Raw genomic sequence first — 19966 nt, 5'->3', positions numbered from 1 at the left:
CTGTTTATCCTTTTATGTGTAGCGTTTATTACCTTCAGACGGATGAATTGGACGTACCTCGGAGAGCTTAGTGATAAATCATGTATTTTTAATGAATATCAATAGAATAAACCCCAAGACATAGCCCGCTATCTAATTTGATTAAACTGTGCTTAGGGCGGCTGGAAGTCTCTGACGGGGGAATAGCGTAGTAATGACTCGGCGGGTGTTACACCAGCCTATTTCAATGATCTAATGGACTGCCTGTGCGTTTAACTCCGCGCGGTTCAGATGATTAGCACCGACTAATAACATTCGTTCTGACATACTCTATAATATCCGTCCTCTGTCATCAGTCCTACGGCTGAGCCGCACGCATATGCAGTGACAATGATATCTGTTTGGATCCTGTGCAGGTGCATCTAAGCACCTTGTCGATAATTAGCATTTAGTACCTATCAAGCAGAAGGTCGGAGCGCACTTACGAAAGATCTGTTTAACGAAAATAGTAACCAAATCTAATGGAAAAGGAGAGAAAGCTGAAGAGAAAAGTATTTCGTAAAGATAAAACAAACGGCCAATAAATATTCATTCTAAGCTAATCTGAAATATATTTCTTGTAATTTATGTAGGCTAACTTTAAGTGTGTGTGTAGCCAATTCGTCCAGTTGCAATATGCGATATTTTTTATTTCAGCACCACCGAAAGCATAATTTAATTTTTGTTTCGTTTTTTTACAAACCTTTCAGAAAACAAATACGAGTTTGTAGCTTGATATATGTAGGGCACGGTAGGCTAAATGGCCAATCTTTGCGGTCGACAAAGCCTACATGAATAACATTTATAACATAAAAATTTCCTGAACTGGCCTTCTCTGTGTGCCACTGACACATTTCCCTTACATTGACGTTCATGATATTGCCTAATATTATAATGTTGTATACGTGAGATATAGTTGACAAATACAAATAATGGTTATTGTGGTTTATCTAAACCTACAGGCTACAATAATATGTGTACGTTGTGACATGAATCTTAGACAAGAAACATGGCTAAATACGAAACAAAAGGCTATCGTAACTACAAGGGGCCCTACAAACCACAGCCTAACTTTTCTGCCTATTAATTCTAAAATACAATAGAACTGAATTTTATTGTATTGTTTCTGGAGGTTGGTCTGCTAAGTGACGTCGTGCAACAAGTAACCCACCAAAGAAAGACACGTTTAAAACCAAAAATAATATATAGTACAGTATGAACGTTGGATTCATTGTGTTGGTTTATCATTAGCATGAACTTCAACAATGCCACATTTGTGAAACTCGAAAAGACCTGATGGAGGTAAAGGTGAAGGGTAGAAGCTGCATCCACGTCAAGGCTACAGAACTACTCGCTCGAATGTGCTCCTGCTTTCCGGAAATTGGTATTATTAGAAATAAGATTCGGGTGTATTAGTACTCTGTGCCACAGTATTCCTACCTAGTTATGAATACCAATCAGCACAATACGCAAACTTTTAAATAAGAAATTAAATGTACCAACGTTATAAAGTCAACCAGTGTATTTGTGTCATATGTGCGTTTGTAATAAAGTGCATTTTTTCTGTCAACTGTCTCCTGTTCAATGCTGTGTTGGTAAATATTGTGTTTCAGAAAATGTGCCTTAACTGCCAAATGACCAAAAGCGGGCCCGCTGAAAGTGTCGGAGAACGGTTATTTTCCTGTGTGTAAGAGAGGAGATCTACAACAAAACCATATATATTTTTTTTGCATAAACAGCTATGTGAATAAAAATCTCCTAACGAGAAAAACAGAAGGTGAGTTGAAGCATCAATAGCCTACCAGTAGGCTGATAGAAGACTCATTAAATGTCTTCATAATCCAGTACCTCCTGTTTGTTTTTCTTGCCTGAGAACAGCAGGGCGTTGAGAAAATTGACAGGCTTAGGCCTACTGAATAAAAACTGACAAGTGCATCAAGACTAATTATGCTGCCAGAACAGAGACATGAGAACAAAGACAGATTATTGCAGCCCCAGACACATAATTTCTGTTAAAACTATTATTTTGTACCAGACGATGGCGCCAAATCCATATCTATTCATACATTTACCAAGGTACATGTATCTTCAAAAGTATATTATTCCTTTGGTCAGTGGTTTTTGAGAACTTTACCATTTACCATTAATGCTGACATCAAGGCACTACGTTTTTTTTCCTCCAAACTAACCACTGTTAGGATTTGGATGGAAGACCAAGATGCTGCCAGAAGAGGTGTTGGAGCGTTTATGGCCAGGGAACGCCTCTCCTTGGCACAGTTCTAAGATTTCCTCCACTGTTAATGAAGTGACAAAACAGCAAAATGTCATATACGACTAATACGTTATGTTATTACATTAGCACAAATTTAAATAACCAAATGCCAATTTACTTTGGAAAAGCATAATTGAACCCATTTGTTCCATTATAGTATTATGTCCCCATATCAAGTGTCCAGTACTTCATCTTACAACGGTCATTTTTAACCCCTCTCTCCCCACTACGTTTTATAAACAGGTGGTAACAGACCATGCTAAACTCCCCTGCTGGATTAGAGCTTATGAGTAGAACAAAACAAACAACATCATGGTCTAATAGTCTTGCAAGACAGGAGAGGACAGGCGAGGAGCCTGTTACAAAATCTAGGCTAGTGCTTAGTCATCCTGACATGCGGTCATGCAAGTTATCGCCCACTAGTGAGATATCCACTGATACCACTAGGTGGAAGTATTGGACAGGCTTTGTTACAGTCAGGAAGCGAAAATATACACATTTTAAGTTCAATTATTATACTGAAAATGAATCAGTCATAATAAATAAGGGAGTTAATGATCTTCCCAGAAGCAGGTGTTTACATGCATTAGGACATTGTTATGGCATCCTGAAATACTTGATAGAGAACAATACTAAACAATTATGGGATTAACATATTTGTTGTTAGGGACCAGTCCACATCCACCTATACCACTAAAGGGCAGCACCTACCTTCATAACAGTAGGGTTTGATGATATCACATATGTGTACTGTTTGTTACATAGCTTTTACTATTGCTACCCAAATTACCTGAAACTCCCTGAAACTCCCTGCATTGACCCTGTACTGGTACTTGTAGAAAATACAGTAACATATAAATTGGATTGAGTTCTTCTTGATACATGTATGGTTTGTTCAAACTATACCCTGATTAAGCAACAAAGATGAATAATACTTTTCCCACAGCCTTGAAGGAGTTCCCACCAATGCTGAGCACTTGTTGGCTGCTTTTCCTTCACTCTGTCGTCCAAGTTATCCGGAGCCATCTCAACTGGGTTGAGGTCGGAGTCCTGCATCATCTACAAATAGTCCTTACACAGCCTAGAGGTGTGGTTTGGGTCATTGACCCGTTGAAAAACAAATGATAGTCCCACTAAGCGTAAACCAGATGGGATGGTGTAACACTGCAACATTTTCTGGTAGTCATGCTGGTTGTGTGTGCCTTCCACCTCAGAGGTGCATTTAACTGTCCATTTTTGAGGCTGGTGAGTCAAATAAACATATCCCTTGTAGCAGAGCTAACTCTGGGTCTTCCGTCCAGTGACGGGCCTCATGAAAGCCAGTTTCATTACAGCGCTTAATGGTTTTTGCAAACGCACAAACTACAAAGATCTTCTTTCCAGATAGACTTTCCAGATACTTCGCAGATAGACTGACCTTTATGTTTTGAAGTAATGATGGACTCTCTTTGCTTATTTGAGATGTTCTTGTCATAATATGGACTATTACAGGACATAGAGATGGTCTTCTGTATACCAACCCTACCTTGTCACAACACAACTGATTGTCTCAATCTATTAAGGAAAGACATTCCACAAATTAACTTTCAAATAAAACTGTTTATTAAAATGCATTCCAGGTGACTACCTCATGAAGCTGAAGCCTCATAAGAGAATGTACAGTGTGCAAAGCTGTCACCAAGGCAAAGGGTGGCTACTTTGAATAATCTACAATATCACTTTGATTTGTTTAACACTTTTTTGGGTTCTACAAGATTTCGTATGTGTTGTTTCTTAGTTTTCATGTCTTCACTTTTATTATACAATGTGGAAAATAGTGAAACTAAAGAAAAACCCTTGAATGGACAGGTGAGTCCAAACTCTTTAGACTGGTACTGTATATTTTAGAAAATGCATTTTTTATTCCCACATAAAGGCCTGACATTGGAATAACTTTCCTGGCAGTGAATGTAACGTTTAACATGCATTTTGTTATAGTTCAATAACATAACTAAGTCCCTATTTGTATCCGTCTTCATAGTTGAGGCTCAATGGTAATTTGTGAGTATAATTAATATCTGTAGACAATTAATTAATTAACCAAAGAATGAACTAACTAGCGCAAAGGCTAGCTAGATTAAGTAGGGAACGTTAGCTGGTAGAGAGAGACTAAAGCCCAATCTACACCTAAGCTGCATAACGCCTCCGCAGCTCGGAAGGGGATGCTTCACCGCGTGTTGGCCCCCCACGTGCCTGTATGCACTCCAGACAACGTCTGGGCATGCTCCCGACGAGATGGCTGATGGTGTCCTGGGAGATATCTTCCGAGACCTGGATCAGGGGACTCAGTGAGCTCCTTGTCTGTGGCGCTATTTGGCGGCGTCGGGTGCACCGATACATTATGTCCCAGAGGTTCCCCACTGGATTCAGGTCTGGGGAATGTGAGGGCCAGTCAATGGAATCAATGCCTTCGTCGTCCAGGAACTGCCTACACATTCTGGCCACATGAGACCGGGCATTGTCCTGCACCAGGAGGAACCCAGGGCCCACCGCACCAGTGTAAGGTCTGACGATGGGTCTGAGGATTTCATCCCGGTACTTAACCGCAGTCAGGGTACTGTTTGCTTGCTCTTGGAAATCTGTGCAACCCTCCAAGGATGTGCCTCCCCAGACCATCACTGACCCACAGCCAAACTGGTCATGCTGGATGATGTTGCAGGCAGCATAATGTTAACCACGGTGTTTCCAGACTCTTTCATGGCTGTCCTCAGTGTGAACCTGCTCTCATCTGTGAAGAGAACAGGGTGTCAATGGCGGACCTACTAATTCTGGTGTTCTCTGGCAAATGGCAATCGAGCTGCACGGTGCTGGGCTGTGAGCATAGGTCCCACTGGAGGAGGTCAGACCCTCATGCCACCCTCATGGAGTCTTTTTCTCACAGTTTGGTCAGAAACATGCACATCAGTAGCCCACTGGAGGTCATTTTGTAGGGCTCTGGCAGTGCTCCGCCTGTTCCTCCTCACACACAGGAGCAGATACCGGTCATGCTGGTGGGTTGATGCCCTTCTACGGCCCTGTCCAGCTCTCCTCGTGTAACGGCCCGTCTCCTGGTATCTCCTCCATGCTCTTGAGATTGTACAGGGAGACACAGCAAACCTTTTTGCGACAGCATGGATGTGCCATCCTGGAGGAGCTGGACTCCCTGTGCAACCTGAATGGGCTGCAGGTACCGCCTTATTCTACCACTAGTGACAAGGACACTAGCTAACACAAAACTAGAGAAGAATCAGTCAGTAAGGATAAAGAGAAAGCAATGGTCTGTGGCCACCACCCGCAAATCCATTCACTTTTTGGGTCTTACCGTTTCCTCTCCAGTGCACCTGTTGTCACTTTCATTTGCACCAAAACAGGTGACATTGATTCACAATCATTCATGCTTCCTAACTGGACAGATTGATATCCCTGAAGTTTAATTGACTTGGTGTTATACTGTGATGATTACGTGTTCCCTCAATGATTTTGAGCAGTGTATTAAACTAGTTGACAAAAGAACAATGTTTCCCTTATATATTGAAACCACCATTGTACCACTGCAATTGTCATCACTTGGTGGTGTAGTGGTTGAAGCACTTGTCTATAGAATCAGTTGTGTCCATTTTGCGTGTTGTGTTTTTATTTATTGTTTTGTGTAGGGCAAGTCCATGTATATAAAAGGGTGACCTAATACCATTATTCTCTTAAATATATTATGAGATTCATGGTTTAACAGAGTGGATAAATATTTCTGAAAAACAAACATTGGAAAGTCAGAAAGGGGAATTGAACCAGGGTCAAAACGTGAACTATAAGCATTAATGTCAGTGATGTTCCCACAAGACCACAGAGCCAGATGGATTCCAGATTGACTCCATTTAGTCTCCAAATGCAACTTGTACCCCAGCCATTAAATGGGTAACAATAATGGCGTTGTCGAACTTTTTAACTGCTCCCCAAGCCTGAATTGCCCATCTTGAGCTTTGCTGCAAAAGTCGCTTGCGGACGTTACATTTCTGTTTGAAATGAATGGGAGCTGGCCGCGTGGCTTTGGCAGGCGTATCATACCTTATATTCGGAAAACCACGCGTTCACGTAGCCAGGTGTAGCCTTTCCTCTCCGCACACACGGAGTTGTGTACGTTATTCTACCCAGTGGACACAATTAGAAAGGTGAACTCAGGCAGTGGGAATGATTGTCCGTATTCGTTGCTTGATAAGGATACAGTTTGAAGGAATCATACACGGACATGAATACATGGATCCTTGGAATTTGCAGAATTGTGTATCCTTTTAACTCTTATCACTGTCACTGCTGTGTTCTATCTTCTTATTTCAATATTTATTCACTTCCACCACTCTCCCACTTTTTACTTCTGCATTTGTCTCTGAAACGTGATGAAGATGTCAATGTGATTGTCTAGATACTTGTACTAACGGTTTTCACACCATATTGGATGCCTTTATACAGAAAATAGTAATTTGATCATTTGATCTGTGGCGCATTACATATGAAGAGTGAGGCAATACCTTGCAATGAATTAACCACTGTTTTCTTCCACAATCTTTTATTTGTAAATAATAAAAATGAACTCTTGAATATAAAACATACACATCAGTAGAGCCACATCTGTTATACAAACAGGAAACGTTGCAGTGAATACTTATTTCCTAGATATCGTGGTCGGAATGGAATTCCATGGACTGTAAACAATCGGTATGGTGGAGCCATACTGACAAAGAATATTGCAGTGGGCCGCACCGCAAAGGGTTAAACTGAAACGGCAGCAAACAAGGTTTTCATGGGCTTTTAAGTTCAGTCCGAACCATGAGGGGGGAAAAGCAAGGCTTAAAGTTTTTTTTTGTTTTTTTTACGTCGAAAAAACAATATGGCGTGTTTTAAATAGTCATGTCGGTTTTGGTTGCTATTAGGAGAAATGACTGTTGGCTCCTCTTTGTGTTTGGGCACCGCTCAGCGGCTCACAGCACAGGGCAGAGGGCTCTGGTCTGTTTCTATAGGACGAGGAATGTTTGGATCGATTTGTCTGTGTCAATATCATCATACTGCTCCCTCGACTTATATTTACAATGTGTGCGTGTGTGTTTTTTGTGTGTGTTTGTGTGTGTGTGAGTGCGCATGTAGGTGATGGGTATAGTCAGATACACCCATTGGATAATTATATATCTCTAACTTTATAATTTCAGTAGAGTCATAATTATACTTCATATACATTAAGCTCTGTTTTTATACACACATTCTCTAGCCATGTTTTTAGCCCCACTGCCATAGACTCCAGTTAAAACACCTAGATCCTCAGAGAGTCAGGGGGCTTCTGTTTGTTAAAACACCTAGATCCTCAGAGAGTCAGGGGGCTCCTGTTTGTTAAAACACCTAGATCCTCAGAGAGTCAGGGGGCTCCTGTTTGTTCAGTGCTACGATACAGCACTGTTCTCCAAAAATGTTCAAAAGGAACACGAGAAAAAAAAGAAAAAAGGCTTTTGGACACTTCCTAATATGGTCATTCGTACCCAGAGTGGGAGGTGTGGCCTTGGCGGAACGTATTCGCCGCCGGTGTCCGCCCGTTGAAGGCGGAAGGCAGATGGCTTGGCTTTTCTGTTTGTATTCATATTCAGTACGAGCAAACTGTACAAGTACATGCAACATACAAGCTGGCCTAAAGTATGTGGAACTAACACACATTTAGTCTAGTCTCTTTTTTAAAGTAATTAATCTGGCTTTTGTTTTACAAAAAAAATGTGCATGCAGCTTGGGCTGTGTTCCCGAGTCATGCTGCGCCCGCCACACTTGCAGGGGCGGGGACGAGAGGGGGCATCGCAAGACCTCTGCAGGTCTGCCGACCACCGTCACTGGAAACCGAATACACACGCGGCACACACACAGGGAGTCTGCACCTCGCGGCGCCACGGTTTTAAATCTAGGCAAATAGAATATGGAATAAAACATATCCAACCATAATTTGGCCTCTGTTTTTATACTTTAACGCAACCTCCCGTTGTCCGAAAAAGAATCAAGCATTTGTGCTTGCTTTGATCTCCGAACAAGTGTTTTTTTTTACCCTTCCACCAGTGCAAGCCCCCTCCCTTCACAGGCTGTGCAATCATGCTGACCCTCGTGGATTTCCACGGCGACGCTGCAGAGATGCAATGGCAACATCAATGCTGAAACACATTTTTTGATGGGCAGCTGTTCTTTTCCCCACCTGCACGCTCTCTATGGCCACTCAATAACCTTCTCACTGATTGGCTCCAAACCTGGACTAACATCCCTTGTGCCGCCTAAACGAGGGGCCCGAGGGAGTCCCTTCACTCGCTGGGGGTACAGGCCATAACACTGAATGGACTCAGAGGACGAATGGACGAAGAGGGAGAGGAGGGTTGGCAAAAGAGAGAGGAAGAATGGACAGGCTCGGCAGCCCAGAGGAAGAAGGGAGGAGGGATGAGAAGGAGGATGGGAAGTGATTGTCAGACTCCAGCCAAGCTCTGATTGGCTAGTGCTCTCTCTCCCTTTCTGTCTCTATCTCTCTCTGTCTCTTCATCTCTCTCAGTCTGGCTTTGATTTGCTTTCCCTAAGGTCTCTATTGGCCTTAGGTATGTGGTCATGCACTCTGGTCAGTTGTGGTCCATTGGCTGAGGTCCATATTAGGGTCGTGGTTGCGTTGCGGTCACTAAGAGCGCATACCAGCTGGTCCTGAGCTGTCCAGGGATGTCTGAGACGCCCGCCGCGTTAGTGAGGCTAACGTAGGGTCCACCAATGAGGAAGGGGGAAACAGTTTGTACCAGCCAATAACTGTGCTGGAGAGGTCCAGCTCCTCCAATAGGATCTGTGCAACTCCCATGAAGCATTTGTGATCCAGTCGCCCGTAGTCACCCCAGACTATAACCTGTGGAGAGGGACAGAGATACTTTATGTAAGGCTGAGGTACACACACACACACACACACACACACACACTAACCCATAATGCCTAAACCTAAAAGTAACCCCAACACCAACACCAAGTCTTTCACTAAACCTGACCCCCTAAGCATTACTCGCTGAAACACACGCATGCACACGTGCACACACACAGTACATGGCCATGGTGTTATTACCTGGAGGACCTTCCCCTGTGGGCTCTCGTCAAAGAGCAGGGCCTGCTGGTAGAGAGGCTCCAGGGTTTTACGTGCAATCTTGGTTTTCTTTTTGGCTTTACAGGTTCCATTATCCAGCAGGTACACTTTGACATAGGGAGCTTCAGAAAGACAGACGCAGATGTAAGGGGAAATGATGAGGGGATGGGGAACAAAATACACTTTTTAGAGTCTGTGTGGTACCTGAGAGTGATTTGGACCCCGGTTTGGGTGTGTGTCTGGGGGACCTGAGAGTGATTTGGACCCCGGTTTGGGTGTGTGTCTGGGGGACCTGAGAGTGATTTGGACCCCGGTTTGGGTGTTTGTCTGGGGGACCTGAGAGTGATTTGGACCCCGGTTTGGGTGTGTGTCTGGGGGACCTGAGAGTGATTTGGACCCTGATTTTAGTGTATGTCTGGGGGACCTGAGAGTGATTTGGACCCTGGTTTGGGTGTATGTCTGGGGGACCTGAGAGTGATTTGGACCCTGGTTTGGGTGTATGTCTGGGGGACCTGAGAGTGATTTGGATCCTGGTTTGGGTGTGTGTGTGTGTTTGCGTGGTACCTGGGAGTGATTTAGACCCTGGTTTGGGTGTGTGTGTGTTTGTGTGGTACCTGGGAGTGATTTAGACCCTGGTTTGGGTGTGTGTGTGTTTGTGTGCTACCTGGGAGTGATTTAGACCCTGGTTTGCATGTGTGTGTGTTTGCATGGTACCTGGGAGTGATTTGGACCCTGGTTTGCGTGTGTGTGTGTTTGTGTGGTACCTGGGAGTGATTTGGACCCTGGTTTGCGTGTGTGTGTCTGGGGGACCTGGGAGTGATTTGGACCTTGGTTTGCGTGTGTGTGTGTTTGTGTGGTACCTGGGAGTGATTTGGACCCTGGTTTGCGTGTGTGTGTGTTTGCATGGTACCTGGGAATGATTTGGACCCTGGTTTGGGTGCGTGTGTGTTTGTGTGGTACCTGGGAGTGATTTGGACCCTGGTTTGGGGGTAAGGCCACGTGCTCTGATCACCTCCACCTCCAGCTGGCCTTTTTTGTCCATCATTCCAATTTGAACATCTCCTGGTTAAAGACACAGGATATCATGTTCAAGAAACATACAGCATTATATTGAATTATATTATACAGTATTATCCTGCGATATACTGAATTATATTATACAGTATCAGGCCCGGATCCACAAGACGGCAAAGCCGGACATTTCCTCTCCAGATAGAATCTGTGCTCCCCCAGTTTTGTTTCCCCATAAACACTGCACATGGTATATGAATTAGATATGCCCAGGGCAGGCTCCAGGCATAAGTGACATAAGTGGTCGCTTAGGGCACCCAACCGCTAGGGGGCCTCTGACTGCTTGGGAGCCTCCGACTGACAGGGGCGAGGGGGCCCCAAATGAAATTTTGCTTAGGGCCCCCAATAGGCTAGAACTGGCATTGGATATGCCCCCTCATTTATAAAATTACCCCCTCAGTAATTTTGCCCTGGAGCTGGGCCTGTGCAGTATCTATTTATTTGAAACATATTATAATGCGTTTGGGATATGACGTCAAGTCTTCTGTGACACTCACCCATGGCAGGTGTGGCTAATGTTTGCCGGCCAACAAGTTGGGCGGGCCCAAGGCCATCCAGGAAGTCACTGAACTGACTGTCAGCACCCAGCCTCATCCCAGAGAAGATTAGACTGGAACACAGCATGCACGCGCGCACACACACACACACACACACTGGGGTAAGCCAGCTGACTAAAAGACTAAGGTTAAGATGAGTTTAGACTGGATAGTTGAGCACGACATTACAGAGAGGCTGGAGATACTGACTTCCCCTCAGAGCTGTAGCTGTTCATGCTGCCATCAGTGGAGTCTCTGCTGGCCTGCCGATTCATGGCTGAACGGGGGAACTCCACAGCCATGCCCACCTCCGTACTCCTCTGGATCTGGATCTTGTTCTTCTTCTTGCCCTTCTTCTTAGTGTCCACCACCACAGCTTCTTATCACACACACACACACACACACGCACACGCAACAAGGAATAAACTATACCGCCAGCTTGTCAGACGTTAACTGGCTGCAGGCGTAATGGTGTGAGTGCGTTACCTTTCTGTGAGGTGAGTTGTGAGGTGCTGCAGCTGCGTCTGGAGGGAAGGCCCACGATGGCCACCACCCGTTGGCTGAGGCTGGACCGCCGCTTCTTGCCGCCGCCCAACGCTGTGTCTGATTGGCTGCCGTCCGTGTGCTCCACTCCGTAGATCTCTCCGCTCACGCTGGTGCTCTTCAACATGCTGCGGCCCGACGCCCGCATCGCCTTGCTGCGCGCGCGCACACACACACACACGCACACACACACGCACACACGAAAGCATGCTGCAGTCTTTACCAGGTCTTTACGTTGTGTTTGTGTGTGTGTACGTGTGTGTGTGTGACTGGGTGTGTGCGTGTGGTTCTTTACTTGAAGCGTCCTCTGGGTCTTTCTGATTGGATGGACATGTAGCTTGTACTACTGATTCGGGAGGCACTGCTGGTGCGAGAGATGGCTGACACGTCGCTGACATCACTGTCTGAAGACTTGCGCGATACATTCTCACAGCTGGTTCTGCGCTGATCCTTGTACAGCTGCAATGACAGAGAGTGAGAAGCGGGGAACGAGACCGAGAGAGAAAGGGAGGGAGACAGTGAGGGAGGGATGAGAAAATGTTTTCAAACACATTTCATTCCAATAGAACTTACTGAATTTCATTGTTTTCAATTAAGGGGAGGCTAGAAACTTTAAGATGGAGAGAGGGACACACACGAACACAGAGAAAGAGAGACAGAAAGAGAGGGTTATAGCGAGAGGGGAGTTAAGGTTAGTGGCTGACCTGTAGTGACAGGTGACTGACCTCGCGTTTACTCTTCAGCGCCCTCTCCAGGTCCTGGTTGGAAGTGGAGGGTGGAGCGGATCTCCTGGAGTCCCTTTGCTGCACCTGTCTCCGAAGCTGATGAACACGCTCCTCTGTAGCTGCTAAAGCTACACACACACACACACGCACACATATATTATATATTTACACAGCACACACATAACACTCAAACACCCTCTCTCTCCCAAATTCAACCAAAACACACCTTGCTCTACTGGACTGCTGCTCTTGGCAGGGACCTGCGGGAGCTGTCTGACCCGGCGAGCTGCAGATGAGGTCACTGAGGAGGACAGAGACGCACCACCTTGGAGAGGGACCCTTTGGGTGAGACAGAGAGAGAAAGAGATGGAAAAAGAGAGGATGACAGGTTTGACAGATGCAACAAAACCCACTACTAGTTTGACGGCTGGACACGAGGGTCTGACACTGGCCTGGTTTGACACATACCGACTAAGACTTCAACAGGAGTTAAAACTCAAAGAGGCTAAGTATTTACAGTGACCAAAAGTGGACTCCAGTGAACATGCAGCTCATTCCAGTGGGGCTGGCAGCAGAAGAACTGCACAAACAAAAATCCTTTTAAATGGACGTCCCTGATCAACCTTGTAAGAACATCAAAACAATCCCCCTGCCAAAAAAAGTATTTTTCCTTGAACATTAATAAAATTTGATTTATTGTATTTGGATAGCCCAGAGTTTCATCTTACACAACAAATCAAGAGAAACTTTTTAGTAAAAAAAGTTCTGATTATCAAGAATCACTGACCGATTATCAAGAATCATTTTATATGACACTGCTTTTTGTTGTTGACAAATGTAAAAAGAGGTCAGTCTAATATTGAGGTAAAGACACTTTTCACTACCCCCATTAACTGGAAAAACCCCAAATCCCGTCTGATGTAAAGTGTGCTGCTTAGCGGTTCATCAAGTGTTCCCTGACGAACCGCGATCTTGTACCTTTGGGTTTAAAAAAAATTGGAAAACGCAGACATTTAGAAGTAGTGAGCACACCACACATAACACATAGGCCTACACACACACATACACACACACACACACACACACAGAAATACACGTAACCCATCTCACCATCCTCTACAATGTCTGACATGTCTGCACTAGAAGCAGTGGGTTCACAGAGGAGGGAGGACACAGCTTCCTGTTGGGTCCCTTCTCCTCCGGGGACAGGGGTGAGGGGTCAGAGGTCAGCAGCTGTGTGGTCGGGGACCAGCCCCCACCCCCCCCCTACACCCACCCACCCGGATCCCCTTACCAAGCGGCCGCAGGGGAGGAAGCCGTCCACGGGACCCTCTCAGGATGGAGGTGGGCTTTATTCTGGGGCCCACACACACACACCACACACACCGTGGCACAGTGCAAAGCAGCATGCAGAAAAAACAGAACACAGACAAAAAGACAACAAAAGAAAGGAAAAACGGAAAAGATACGAAAAAGACATGTTGAAATCAGAGAGTGTGAGAGTCTTCTAAAACAGGGAAGTCGGAAAAGTGCATTACAAGAGGAAGCCTGTATGACAACACCTCAGTGAATCCTCGCCCAAGCTAATGTGCTAACATCAGTTTCACAGTACTGCAGAACAGTACAGGACACAAGCAGGTGATCAGTGTTTAAAACGCTGATCCTGCAGAAGAACTGGTAAACCGAACCGGTAACAGAGATCCAGGTCCAGGACAGTTCACCCCAAAACAAGTTTTCAATAAGCCGATGCGTTTCTAAGCGGAACTTACTTCGGGAACTTGCTGGACAATGGCAGGACAGATATCACGATGAGGTTCGCTCCAACAGACACAAACTTTCAGTTCCATCTTTCACAGATGAGAATGGGGGATTTTTATGAAAGTTTGGACGGGGCCGAAAGTGATGACAAATGAAAGAAACATCAGAGTATGTGACATGTTATGGTTGGCCCTCTTACCTGTCATTGTCAGGGAGCTTCTGGGCCGGATTCTGACGAAGGGATGAGTCCAGGGTCCTAGGTTGCCTGAGAGATGGGGTTGAGTGGAACACAGAAAGAATGCCGTGGAGGGTTGAATAATGGAATGGGTATGGGAGAGGTGTAAAGAGGTGGGGGTAACAGCAGAAATACGACTGTCTGTTTGTAGTTGATTTAATTGCTCAGCGCTGTGCATAAGACAAGCCAGTGAACAGATGGGTTTAGTTGAGCTTTGACTCCGTGTTTCATCGATACACAACAGTGAAATATGGAGTATGGAACAATGATCATGAAGCGTCACGCACTCATGCATTCGTCGAAGAAAGTACTGCGCGTGGGTGTTTGTGTCTGTATATGTGTGTACCTCGTCTTTGCACTGAGGCGGTATACTGTCTCCTGTCTAGGAATTAGAGGCTCCATCCTCCAGCTGCTTCACACACACACACACACACCACAAACATAAGGTGATGAGATGACAGGATGAGAAACACACACATTCACAACAGACACCCACACACACACACACCACTTACAACTTATTTTCTTATGAATATGATAGACATTAATACGCTATTATAATAAAAGAGAAGTTTGCAAATCAACAAGCAGACAAAAGCTCGTGAAATCCTTATTAATAATAAAAAAATGCAACAACTCCAGATAAAAGCCTACACATACAAGCGATTTGGGGTGTACACCAAGTAAGCACAGCGGAATGTTAAAACAAACTGAGACAAAGAACACAAAGTACTAGAGCATTTTAGAGCCAAAACTACAGACTTCTAGGTTCTACAATAAAAACAACAAGCCACAGTGATTCTAAGAACAATCAACCACTGGACGCAAGACCACCAACAAACAATAAGCCAATCGACCCTCTGTGTTTAAGGTAAGAAGTTAGCTGGTTCTCAGCGTTTTTGACAGGGTTTCGTACAGGGTTAGGGTTCAGGGGAAAGCTGCTAACACGGGGGTGGGGGACGGGGTACCTGTCATCTTCTGGGGAGGCGTGTTGGATTAGAATCCGGGGGCTGGTGGGGCGCCTGCGGGGCAGAGACTGAGAGCAGCTGAGACCCGCAGCACCCCGGCAGACAAAGAGAAACAAATGGACACTGTATCACCTGCACACTACTACAGAGTTCATGACTCTAGCATGTCCCATTACCCGGCTCTCAGTTTAAGGCTGCTAGCACAAAAATGCACAAATCAAAAAAGAGATGTCATACATGTTCCTGAAGAGCTAAAGTCCTATAGGCTCTCTTCAATCCTAATATACAGACTGGTGATAATTATGAGCTGACTGATAGGCTCAATCCGGATAGTTGCATCTGGCAAAACCTTACAGGAGGCTAGCTCTTCAGGAACAGAACTGGAGTTAAAACCTACAGGAGGGTAGTTCTCCAAGAACAGAATGGGAAATCCCTGTTTTAAGGCATCTGACAACATAACAATGTACAAACACTCACTTCATGAGGCTACTAAGAGACAGAACCTTACCAATCACTGCTCAAAATTTTGCACTAGATCTGTCAGTTATTTTAAACATTTGAATAGTGTACTACATTCACCACCCCCAGCCTCAACACACACTCACAACCGTGCTCGCAGACACACACACACACACACACACCAAAATAGGTGGTCGAGTGTAAACAGTGGGGTGCAGGGTAGGAATCAGGGAGCTGGTACCTTTGGGCCTCTGTTGAAAGAACACTATGGTTCCTCTCTGGGGTCAGACAGTTGGTGCTAGCACTCCTAGTCCTAACCCTGTCCAGAGGCTGGAGATCACTAGCACAATAACATGCCATCCAATGCAGGAGAGGAGAGGACAGGAAGAGATACAGAAACAAAATGGAAAATAAAAAAATATTAGACATCCAAATCAAAAAGGTCATGCTAGTCTAAAGGGGGGTTACTGATTGGTTAAAGACGTCCCATATCGAGGAAGTCAGACGGTCAAGGAGCCCCGTTTTTTGCTTGTCAAGAGAGTCCTTGTCTATGTTATGAAGAATCACTGAGGGATGAAGGTCTGCGTGCGTGCATTCATGTGTCTGAGTGTGTGTGTGTCTTACCTAATGGTGATCTCGTCTGTGAACCTGAGAACATGTTGCGTGAAAGAGCGGCTCGTCGCTGTGACAACACTTGAGCGCACGGTTGAGCTAGTCTTTAGGCATGCAGGCGGCGTAGAACTGCATGAAAGGCAACAACCCAAACTCCAAAATAAAAGCATGCAATTAAAAGAGAACCAAAAAAACAAACTGATTGTCAAACAAAGGCCAAGGTTGGGAAAGGATGTGTGTGGTTGCCTACATCTCTGCAATACTCACATGGCCACAAACTGGACTGGAGCACAAACTGGATCAGTGCCAATAAGAGAACGGATGGTATTCTGCCAAAACAGTCCTGGATACAGTATCTAAACTGTAACATTGGTCCATATGATGATGTAGTTTTATAACTGATATACTAAGTAACATTACATCCTGAACAGAGAACTACTGAAGTATGAACTAATTAAATACTGACTTACAATCAGTAGGAGGGTTAATAGGCTCTACAACCTCGTTTCCAAAAAGGTTGGCACGCTGGGTAAAATTAAATAAAAACAGAATGCAATGACGTGTGAGTCATGTAAAACCATATTCGATAGAATAAAGCACCAAGACAACCATATCAAATGTTGAAATGGAGATTTTTTGGGTTGTAGTCAAACGATATAGGAACTTGATTATATAGAATTTGATGTCAGCAACACATGTCAAAAAAAAATTGAGACTGGGGCATGTTTACCACTGTGTTGCATCACCTCTTTTTTAAACAATACTCTGTAAACATTTGGGAAATGAGGAGACCAATTTTGTAGGTGAAATGTATTCTCATTCTTACTTGATATAGGATTTCGGCCGCTCAACAGTTTGGGGGCTCCTTTGCTGTTATTGTCATTTTATTATGTGCCAAATGTTTTCAGTGGGTGACAGGTCTGGACTCCAGGTAGGCCGGTTTAGCATCCAGACTCTTCTACTAAGGAGCCATGCTATTGTGAAACATGCAGAATGTGGTTTGGCATTGTCCTGCTGAAATAAGCAAGGCCTTCCCTGGAAAAGACAACGTCAGAATAGCAGCATATGTTGCTCCAAAACCTGTATATATTGTTCAGCATTTATGGTGCCTTCACAGAAGTGCAAGTCACCCATGCCATGTGCACTAATGCACCCCCATACCATCACGGATGCTGGCTTCTCAATTGTATGCTGATAACAAGCTGGATGGTCCCTCTCCTCTTTAGCCCCAAAGATGCGGCGTCCATGATTCCCAATAAGAATAAGAATTCCCAATAAGACAGCTTTCCACTTGGCCTCAATCTTAAATGAGCTTGGATCCAGAGAAGGATGTTTTTGGATTTTGTTAATGTATGGTTTCATCTTTGCATAATTGAGTTTTAACTTGCATTTGTGAATGCAGTGACATACTGTGTTCACAGACAGTGGTTTTTGGAAGTGTTCCTGAGCCCATGCAGTGATTTCCACTACAGAATCGTGTCTGTTTTTAATGCAGTGACGCCTGATGGCCCTAACATCACATCCATCCAATATTGGTTTTCGGCCTTGTTAGTTGTGTGATTAGTTGTGTGATATTCCACCGGGTTTAGTTTTTTTAGCATTACACAACCTTTCCACGTCATTCCACTTTTACAACTTTGCACGTCTTTGCATTCTGTTTTTATTTCCATTGTACACAGCATCCCAACATTTTTGAAAAGGGGTTGTAAATTAAAAGGGACTTGACAATATAACTTCAGAGTACAGTGTTGTATTTAATCAAGAAGTTACCAGGGGGTGTTGTATATCATCAGTGTACCTGGGTAAGGGGGTTGTGGGTAAGGGGCACAAAGCCTAGATGGAGAGTGGCTGGATTTAGACTAACCCCTGTGGTAAACTGGTAACCAATGCAATCAAGGTTTACACCAGTGGTTTATAACACATTTATAATGAAATTAATATATTAAATGAATTTCCAAACTTTATAAGCAACAAAGGTTACTATACATTTTTGAAACATGAAAATATTTGTGGGGCAAACTGGATTAAAAAAAGACAATATTCTTTAAACATACATTAGGTTCTGTATGTACAGTAATGTTTCCTTTAAACTGAGGCTAATTACTGTTCTGTCGAAAGCCAAGGTAATCAAATATACTGTACACTATGGAGGCTTGGAAATACCGTGAAACTGTTGGAAAATATTTAGGAGAAAATTACTTGCTATCATCATCATGTATTCAAATTTACTTTGGACAGATGGCAATGTTGTCATGAGTGAGCAAAGTCAGTCAAAAATAGTTATGACCCTGTTAACTCTGCCTCACCAAGCAAAGAGGCAGTAACTGAATTCAGAAAAATGGGTTCAGTGTTTTTTCCCCCATTTTTATCTGTCCAAATACATTTTCGGCAGATCATTAGAGACGTGGGGATTTTTTGTCTCAGTATAAATAACTTTTTCATAGTGACCCTGACATCTGATCAGACCTTTAAACATGAAATAGCAGATATGGCCAGCTTTGACATGATATGTAACAAATAATGTGGAAACACCAAGGCAAATAGCATAATCTGCCGTTTTCATTTGTAAGTTGAGTATACTTCTAATTTATGCTATTAATAATAGGAGTGTATTCTTCCTCTAACCAAGGTTAAATGATACAGTCTTCATTCTTCAATTGCAGGTAGTAAAAACCCCCCAGAGAAAACTGTCAAGTTATCAAAGCTCTAGCTGACCCAAAACATTCAACCAGAGACTTGTTTCCTGGTACTGGCAATGAAGACTATATCGCCAAAGCTATGTTAGTTGAAGACTGCTGTATTACATAATGTAAAAGTTGATATGGATCTCCAGGCACACACTTGCCCCTATACGGTGAAAGCTTTCAGTGGGCTTGGTTATCACAAAAGCCATCCAAGGTGCATCCTCTACACACTGTTATGGTCAACTGTCATGACAATTCTCCCCAACGGCTCCGCCAACCGAGGACTAAACGACCGGAGATCAGATCATGGAAACATTATGCGCAGTGCATAAATAGTCTTAATAGTCTAAATACTCCCTTAAGATAACGCATATCTTAGTTGAAAAAGGAACTTAAGGGGTCGATAGCCAATTCTGTAACTTTTGTTAACTTACTCATATAAGTAATCTTTTGTAAATAATTACTGCTAACGCAGTGGGCTAGAGACGGGAGGGGGGGGGGGGCATTTTTCTAAAATAACCTCCCTGTTTTTTAATGTCCACATACCTGTACAAGTCCCTGCGGATACCGTTGACTAACAGGGGTATCTTTGGGGGAAGTGTGCTACTGTTTCTGGAAGGCCTCCTGACATCGTTGGAGTGACAGTGTGCATGCAGGAGGCGGAGAGGAGACATGGGTGAACACAGTGGAAACATCATTCCCAAACCACGGTTACAGATAGAAGAGCCGCATGCCAGCTATGGGGAAGCATATAGGCCAGCCTCTGGGAGTCTCTAAAAGCCGTGTGCCAACCAGGCATGACCACTTACCTCTGTGGGTGTTCTCATCAGGGCAGTGTTGAACCTTTATCCAAAATACACAGATCAGCCATAACATTTTGACCACCTGCCTAATATTGTGTAGGTCCCCCTTTTGCCACCAAAACTGCCCTGACCCGTCGAGGC

At 44.2% G+C, this 19966-nt stretch overlaps 1 protein-coding gene across 19 annotated transcripts in view; it reads right to left on the bottom strand.

The window, feature by feature from the left end:
* Positions 1 to 7177: 7177 nt before the first annotated feature.
* Positions 7178 to 19966, bottom strand: part of LOC105010640 (regulating synaptic membrane exocytosis protein 3) — a 59718-nt gene continuing 46929 nt past the window's right edge. For 7 of the 19 annotated variants that reach the window (XM_034292648.1, XM_034292655.1, XM_034292654.1 and 4 more), the window contains 14 exons: positions 19569 to 19646; positions 15968 to 16066; positions 15268 to 15345; positions 14646 to 14711; positions 14264 to 14329; positions 12533 to 12645; positions 12286 to 12434; positions 11877 to 12040; positions 11525 to 11736; positions 11249 to 11417; positions 11000 to 11112; positions 10392 to 10493; positions 9414 to 9553; positions 7178 to 9203 (listed from right to left, as the gene is read on the bottom strand). In XM_034292648.1, the coding sequence (XP_034148539.1) occupies positions 8988 to 9203; positions 9414 to 9553; positions 10392 to 10493; positions 11000 to 11112; positions 11249 to 11417; positions 11525 to 11736; positions 11877 to 12040; positions 12286 to 12434; positions 12533 to 12645; positions 14264 to 14329; positions 14646 to 14711; positions 15268 to 15345; positions 15968 to 16066; positions 19569 to 19646 (1765 nt within the window). In that variant the 3' untranslated portion in view covers positions 7178 to 8987. The other 12 variants (XM_034292657.1, XM_034292659.1, XM_034292649.1 and 9 more) reach the window with 11 other exon arrangements.

Source organism: Esox lucius, chromosome 6 (genome assembly GCF_011004845.1).
Source record: "Esox lucius isolate fEsoLuc1 chromosome 6, fEsoLuc1.pri, whole genome shotgun sequence".
In the NCBI taxonomy this organism is placed as follows: Eukaryota; Metazoa; Chordata; class Actinopteri; order Esociformes; family Esocidae; genus Esox; species Esox lucius.
The sequence above is the reverse complement of the archived record's forward strand: the minus strand, read 5'-3'. Positions and strand labels throughout refer to the sequence as shown.